The following is an 8,203-nucleotide window of genomic DNA, read 5'->3' as shown; positions in this document are numbered from 1 at the left end:
CGGGTTTTTCCACAGAGGGTTTGAATTCTTAAGGAGGAATTCAGAATAGGTATTTGCACAACAGTCATGGATAATCTGGAGTTTTAAAGACTGAAAGGGGTCAACTGTGAACAGATGGGGAATTTGGGTCCATGTGAGAAGGTGTTGTTTGTGCATAAATCCTTTTGAGGACCATCTGAGGTTAGGAATTTGATGTTGGAGATCAAATCCTATGAGAAGGTCTCTTCCTGTGAGAGGGGACCCAAGGACTTGGTGTCTAATGATGAGGGTCAGAAAGATTCTAATGAATAGAGGTTTGCTTTTCAAAGTGATAAGGAATGTTTCACCATTTGCCGCTCTGAACATTTGATTATGGGGTAACCAACATTCTGCAGGCAAAATCTTGGGGTGGAGAATTGTTGCTGCTGCCCCCGTATCAAACAGGGCTATTACTGGGATAGGTCTGGAGTAGGTGTCTAGGAGGATGTGTACCTGGGCTATAGGGGTGGGATTGCTTAAAGGGGCTATAATAGGCTGGGATGTATAGATGGTTTGGATTTCTGGTTCTGAGTCTTCATCATTGTCCGGATCTGTATCTTCCTTTGAATTGGATTAGGCCATGACAACCAAAGCTTGAGGGGAATACTCATCATCCGACGAGAAAAGTGATTCTACGTCTGAAAATGGAGTATCCTCTGCATGGATCTGGGCTTGTTCAAGAAGCTTGGCTGGTTTCTCCTTCTTTGGGCAATTTTTTGCAAAATGTCCCGGTCTTCTGCATACAAAGCAGACTTTTGAAGTTTTTCCTTTAAACTGCTTTCGTCGAAGAAACTTCCAATTTTTCTTTTTTGAAAATCTTTTCTTGGGACTTGCATAATGTTTTTTCTTCCAGGAATATTTCTTGAAATGATCTCTTCTCTTTGTTGAACAGGAACAATTCTTGTCATAACATTTTATCTGCACATTATCTCTACATGTGGTATTTCCATAATCTTCTTACACCCTCTATTTCAATCTTCCCTCTTCTTTTGTACTCATAGTTGGTATCAGAGCCCGTGATCAGTTTCACTCTCCTTTGATTAATATATTTGATTATTGTCCTGATTAGTATGCTCTGTGGTTTACAGTTGCCACAATCTATGGATCCTCTGTATTAATCACATCAGAACACTGGATTTGATAATCAAATAGAACACTAAGGGGTTTGCTTTTAAAGATTTCAAAGAATCTGCTTTTCCATAGTAACCTTGTCGACTTTTCAACCTAAAATTGGCATCTTAGTCCTGTTAGGTCTTAGGTAAACAGTTCTATCTGAAAGAAACTATCATGGCAAGTTCATCCTCATAAGTCATTGATACCACTAAACCTGCCTTTGATCTTTCCCTTCGAAAATCCACTGCAAATTGGTTAAATTACTTGTATGAAATTTCTCATGTTCCTGAAGATAGTAAAATCCCTATTATTGACTTTCCCATTGTAAATCCTTATACTGTATTTGATAAACCCCAAGTCTCTTTCAAAAAATCCATAAAAAAACTTTTAGGTCCTTCTCAACCTTCTACTATAAAAGAATATGTCCAAGCCTCCAAGTTTGATCAGTATAATATCCCAGCGAGTGAAACAGAAAACTTCATTACCCTTGCCCTTCCAAGAGAATTTATAATTCCATGGTAGAAACAAGGATATACCCATCTTCATTTTGGAGCCGTTAGGTTAGCATTAACTTTCCATGGAAGAAAAGGACTCCCAGTAGTCTCTAGGGTTTCACTTTTTGATTCCAGATTCCTGGAATATCAAAATGCAGTTATAGAGACAGTTCAAACCACCTTAAATGAGGGAACAGTCTTTGTCACACTTTTCCCTAATTTTAATATGTCCCTTAAAGATCCCCATCTTTGTGATGCTCTTAAGGTACATGTCCAAATTACAGGAGCCTCCCAGGTGCAAGACACATTTGCTGCCACCCTCCACTACCAGCTTGCTTATAGACTACAGAATCATGCTTTCGACATGGCGATCCTGGATATGGCTCAATCTAATGATGCCTTATTAATTCAAGTTGATCCTGGAATGACACCTATGTGTACGTTTGTTCCAAGACAACTCAATAGAGAGCAGATGACTTCTTTCTTTCCAGAGTCATGGATTACGAAATACGAGATGCTCCATCAAGCGGCTAAACCAATTCAATCAAAAACTCCTCTTTTTATCAGAAAAGAGAATGGGGAAGTAGAGACAAAATTCCTAGCAACTCCTCCAGAAAAGAAGGATGTAACAGTCTTTCCAACACAGATTGCTATGCTTCAACCAATCTCGTATGTTAAAGAAGATGGTCTTAAGATTCAAGGATTTCGAGAAGATGGGAAGCCTTGTTATAAAGGAAAATCATCCATTGGCCACATCTGGTGGGATGTTTGTGATTGTATTGATTGTCAAGAAGAAGAGACATTTGAAGTAGATCCTTCGCAAAGAAAGAAAAAATCTTTCCAGCAAAAACTTAAAGAAAGATATGAAGCAGGAGATCCAGAAGTTGACCTCCTTGGAGAACCATCTGGAAAATTTGACTATTATGTTCTTTACCCTAGAACCAGAAAAGAAACCTTTCCCTCCTTCCCTTCTTGCAAAGAAAATCTAAACCAACACCAGAAACCTCCATTGATCCCATATTACCAGAAAGTCCTTCCATAAATACCAAAATACCAGTTACCCCCTACTACCCAAATACATAATCCTCCACTTTGTTACATGTTTGACCAAGCCTCACCTTCCTATTCTTAAAACTTTCCTCCACTAGAAAGTTTTGATCACCCCCAAACCAATACCAAACATATCTGGAAAATCAAAAACCCTGTTGGAGCCAACCCAGATGGAACCAAAAAACAAGTCTCTTCTGCAGAAGCAGCCTTAAACTGGCAAGTAGAAAATGCTGTGGCCCAAAACAAAGTCCTCTTAAGGATACTTGATAATCAGCAAAAGATGGCGGAGGTAGTTAATCACACCTTTTCTGCCTCAAATGCTCTGGTCCAAGATTTGAAGAAAAAAATTAAAACTGTTGAACAGGAGTTGGCCATAATTACCTCCACAGTCAAAGACCTGTCTATCTCTTTTCCTCTTATTGGACAAAAAGAAAAGGAAAGGAAGCAGTTGTTGCTACAGCTTCAATCTATGGAAAGATCACAGAAAGAACCTACTCTCACTCCTCCCATACATGTCCATATGCCTTTCCAGTCATGATAATCATTATACAAGGACTTGTCGGTACCACAGACCTCCCCATTTTCACCAACTTCTCCTTATCAAAATCTCCAGCCACTGGTTATAACACATCCTGACTACAATCCCTTCAAACCAAGTGGAATCTTTTCGGCCATCACATACTCTACCCTACCTCAACCAAAGTCCCAAAGTAAACCACAAAATGAGTCCTCCCCAATAAAAAGGGACAAAGAACCGTTATACCAACCTCCAGATCCAACCATAGGAGCCTCTTCAAGACCTCTAGACATGAATATGTTAGCCATGAATCCTGATCCCCCAAACCCAATCTCTTCATTTCTCAAAACTCTCACCCTTAAAGATTCCAAAGAACCTTTTGTGCTCCCTATAATAGAAGACTCAGACTTGGACTTGTCTGATCTTGGTTTGGAGGAAATATTCATGACTGATCCAAAAGAAGAAGAGGAAGATGATGTTCTCCGTCCCCAAAGGCCTCCATCTCCGCCACCAATCTTTTCTCCACCACCTTTTGTCCCAAATCACCAAACCAAGTTGTCTTACTCACCAACAACAGATTCAAAACATTTGTTCACCTTTGACAATGTTCCTCCCTCCAAATGGCATGATGAATTTTTTAATATGTACTCCTGGTGCATAGCTGAATTTCAAGCCCAAATGCCACTGTTTCCCAGATTATTGCCAAGTTTGTTGCAAGGATTACAGGAAGATTACGAGAATGGTGGATCAATTTGGGAGAATACAGATAGAGACAGGTAGCCTAATGTAAAACATTGGAGGATTTCTTTACAATTGTCCATAATGAATTTTTGGGTGCACCAACTCATTATAAGGAGGTAGCACGAGAAGAATTTTTGCTGATGAAATGTTGCTCATTTCAAAGAAAAGATTTGGAGAAACATTTTGACAAGATGTCTAGAAGATATTACTCTTTTAATGGTATGGATGATGTCAATGCCAAGCATACCTTCCTCAATTCCCTCCCAGAACCATTAGGGGATGAGACACTTCGCATGATGAATCTCCAGAAAATAACTCTGCAACAAGCCTCCTTGGGAGAAATTTACCAGCATGCACTCATTGCCCTTGAAAAACTCTGCAACCAGAGAAAATTTCTTTCAGAAATAGACAAAGTTCATAGCAAGCTCAGAGATAATTGTAAAAGAAAGGATTTGCAGATAAAATGATATGACAAGAATTGTTCCTGTTCAACAAAGAGAAGAGATCATTTCAAGAAATATTCCTGGAAGAAAAAACATTATGCAAGTCCCAAGAAAAGATTTTCAAAAAAGAAAAATTGGAAGTTTCTTCGACGAAAGTAGTTTAAAGGAAAAACTTCAAAAGTCTGCTTTGTTTGCAGAAGACTGGGACATTTTGCAAAAAATTGCCCAAAGAAGGAGAAAGCAGCCAAGCTTCTTGAACAAGCCCAGATCCATGCAGAGGATACTCCATTTTCAAACGTAGAATTACTTTTCTTGTTGGATGATGAGTATTCCCCTCAAGCTTTGGTTGTCATGGCCTATTCCACTTCAGAGGAAGATACAGATTCGGACAATGATGAAGACTCAGAACCAAAAATCCAAAGCATCTATACATCCCAGCCTATTATAGCCCCTTTAACCAATCCCACTCCTATAGCCCAGGTACACATCCTCCTAGACACCTACTCCAGACCTATCCCAGCAATAGCCCTGTTTGATACGGGGGCAACAGCAACAATTCTCCACCCCAAGATTTTGCCTGCAAAATGTTGGTTATCCCATAATCAAATGTTCAGAGTGGCAAATGGTGAAACATTCCTTATCACTTTGAAAAGCAAACCTCTGTTCATTAGAATCTTTCCGACCCTCGTCATTAGACACCAAGTCCTTGGGTCCCCTCTCACAGGAAGAGACCTTCTCATAGGATTTGATCTCCAACATCAAATTCCTAACCTCAGAGGGTCCTCAAAAGGACTTATGCACAAACAGCACCTTCTCACATGGACCCAAATTCCCCATCTGTTCACAGTTGACCCCTTTTAGTCTTTAAAACTCCAGATTATCCATGACTGTTGTGCAAATACCTATTCTGAATTCCTCCTTAAGAATTCAAACCCTCTGTGGAAAAACCCGAACTTTTTCATATCCCTTCCCTTCAAGAAAAAATGAAGATGTTAATCCCACAAAAGCCAGTCATAGGGGAATGAATCCAGAACATTTAACCCTAGCCAAACAAGAGCTTGCCACCCTCCTTTCTGAAGGCCTCATTGAACCAACCACCTCTCCATGGGCATGTGAAGCCTTTTATGTTAACAAGCATTCCGAACAAGTCAGAGGAAAACTCAGATTGGTGATTAATTATCAGGATCTTAATCACTTCCTTGCAGATGACAAATTCCCTCTGCCAAACAAAAGTGCATTCTTTCAACATCTTTCAAATGCAAAGATTTTCTCAAAGTTTGATCTGAAAGCAGGATTTTGGCAATTGGGAATCCATCCAGAAGAAAGATACAAAACAACTTTTTGCATCCCTGATCACCACTATCAATGGACTGTCATGCCTTTTGGCCTTAAAAATGCCCCATCCCAATTCCAAAAAGCAATGGTAACGTTGTTCCAGCCACTCCTGAACAATGCATTGATTTACGTAGATGATATTCTCCTGTTTTCCAAGGATGAAGAATCCCATGAAAAATTGCTCACTGAATTCTATAATTTAGTGAAATCACAAGGAATTATGCTCTCGGAAAAGAAGATGATCATTGGACAATCATCTATAGATTTCTTGGGGGTAAATATTTTAGATGGAAAGTACGTATTACAACCTCACATAGCTGCCTCTCTTGGTGAATTCCCAGATAGGCTCACAAGTGCTAAACAGATACAGTAGTTTCTTGGAATTGTTAATTACATGTCATATTTCATTCCTAAAATCTCCAAGTATAGAAATTCTCTAGCCCAACTGCTGAAAAAATGTCCTCCAGAATGGAATTCTGTCCATACAGAAGCAGTCCAACAGTTGAAAAAATTGGCAGAAAAGCTTCCTCCTTTACAAATCCCAGGAACAAGTAAACGGATATTGCAAATAGATGCAAGTGATGAGTATTGGGCAACAGCTCTTTTTGAAGAACTTGATGGTAAAAGAAATAGTTGTGGGTACAAGAGTGGAGCATTTAAACCTTCAGAATTACACTACCACTCTACTTTTAAGGAGATTCTTGTAGTCAAACATGGAATTGAAAAATTCCAGTTTCATCTTCTTGGGCATCACTTCCTGGTAGAAACAGATATGTCTTTCTTCCCTAAAATGCTTCAGTTCAAAAGGAAAATGCTTCCACATCCTCAGTTACTCAGATGGTCAAATTGGTTTTCACAATGGTCCTTCCAAGTCAAGCACATCAAAGGAAGAGATAACCTTATCACTGATTATCTTTCCAGAAAGCCTCCAGTCCTCAATACCACAATTCTTCCTTCCCCCTTATGTGTATACCCTGTTACAGATCCTTCCTCATCATCAAATCCTTCTCCTGCAATTCCTAGTGATATCCTTAACATGATAGAGAATCTCCCTCTAGAAATAAAAGACCAAATAAAAACCTTAACTCTTCAAGCCAGAGCCAAAAGGATTATCAGAATCCTCCATAATTATCTCAGAAATCACCAACCCCTTCCTTGCTATTTTCGCTGATATTGACCAACCATGGAAAACCCCTTTTGCCTTCTGGATAACAAATTGAACAGTTACACATTATCTCTACATGTGGTATTTACTTAATGAGTATCATTTGTGCATCCATTTTGAGCCAGAATTTTACAAATATATTTTCCCAAGTGAAAATAGATATTTTCCCACGTGAAAATAGATATTTTCATAAATTCTGGTTTAACATTTTGAAAAATGATGCCTATGATGGAGAATGGATAAAATATCCTTCCACAGAACATCCAAGATTTGCAAGAAAGATTACTTCAACAACTTTGATTGTTAAGCTTTACTCCAAAAATGATGTTCGTACAGAAGGACTTTTCCACCTTGTAGAAATACAGTGGCTTACCAATCCAGATGGAACTTTACACACACATCGAGACCTATCTTGGGTATCTTGTTACTATGCTCTCACACTGACAGAATCTCTAAATAAAGGGATCTTATCTCAAGCAGTACCTACAGATCTAGAAACCTGTAGAAAGCAATTACCACATGAAGACCACTAGGAAATGCCAAATCCTCTTGAGGGGTATGATGACCCCTATTACCATAACCATGATCTAGATGTAAATGCTGATGTAGATGAAGAATGGTTCCAAGGAAGAGATGGATGGGACTAGACTTTCCTAATATATTGTACTAAAAAAAAAAAAAAAGACCCTAGAAAGGTCTTCAGACGTTTCATCCTTATCCTTGCAGCATACAGCTCATCTTCCCAGCTGTCCACCTCTGCAGTAAAGACCCCTACCATGCACCTGCTCCACAGCCTCATCATAACAAGCTGAGACCTCTGCTTCTTCTTAGTCGTATATTTTGTAAACCAATTTCCATAATCTTCTTACACCTTCTATTTCAATCTTCCCTCTTCTTTTGTAGTCATAGTTGGTATCAGAGCTCGTGATCAGTTTCACTCTCCTTTGATTAGTATATTTGATTATTGTCCTGATTAGTATGCTCTGTGGTTTACAGTTGCCACAATCTGTGGATCCTCTATATTAATCACATCAGAACACTGGATTTGATAATCAAATAGAACACTAAGGGGTTTGCTTTTAAAGATTTCAAAGAATCTACTTTTCCATAGTAACCTTGTGGACGTTTCAGCCTAAAATTAGCATCTTAGTCCTGTTAGGTTTGAATCTTGATCCCCCAAACCCAATCTCTTCATTTCTCTGACACTTCGCATGATGAATCTCTAGAAAATAACTCTGCAACAAGCCTAGCAAGCTGGTAGTGGAGGGTGGCAGCAAATGTGTCTTGCACCTGGGAGGCAGTAATATAGAAGCATAAACAATGATAA

The 8,203-nt window shown here is 39.0% G+C and overlaps 1 protein-coding gene across 1 annotated transcript; it reads left to right on the top strand.

Annotated features, from left to right (window-relative positions):
• Positions 1-6,105: 6,105 nt before the first annotated feature.
• On the top strand, positions 6,106-6,882 carry LOC115990169. Its single transcript, XM_031114024.1, has one exon. The coding sequence runs from the start codon at positions 6,106-6,108 to the stop codon at positions 6,880-6,882; it is 777 nt and encodes a 258-aa protein (XP_030969884.1).
• Positions 6,883-8,203: the final 1,321 nt, after the last annotated feature.

The sequence above is a fragment of the Quercus lobata genome, chromosome 5 (assembly GCF_001633185.2).
Source record: "Quercus lobata isolate SW786 chromosome 5, ValleyOak3.0 Primary Assembly, whole genome shotgun sequence".
Lineage (NCBI taxonomy): Eukaryota > Viridiplantae > Streptophyta > Magnoliopsida > Fagales > Fagaceae > Quercus > Quercus lobata.
This window is presented reverse-complemented; position numbering and strand designations above follow the sequence as displayed.

What these genes read in the sequence shown, in the direction of transcription:
- LOC115990169 (XM_031114024.1), top strand. Translation starts at nt 6,106, where the DNA reads ATGTCATATTTCATTCCTAAAATCTCCAAGTATAGAAATTCTCTAGCC.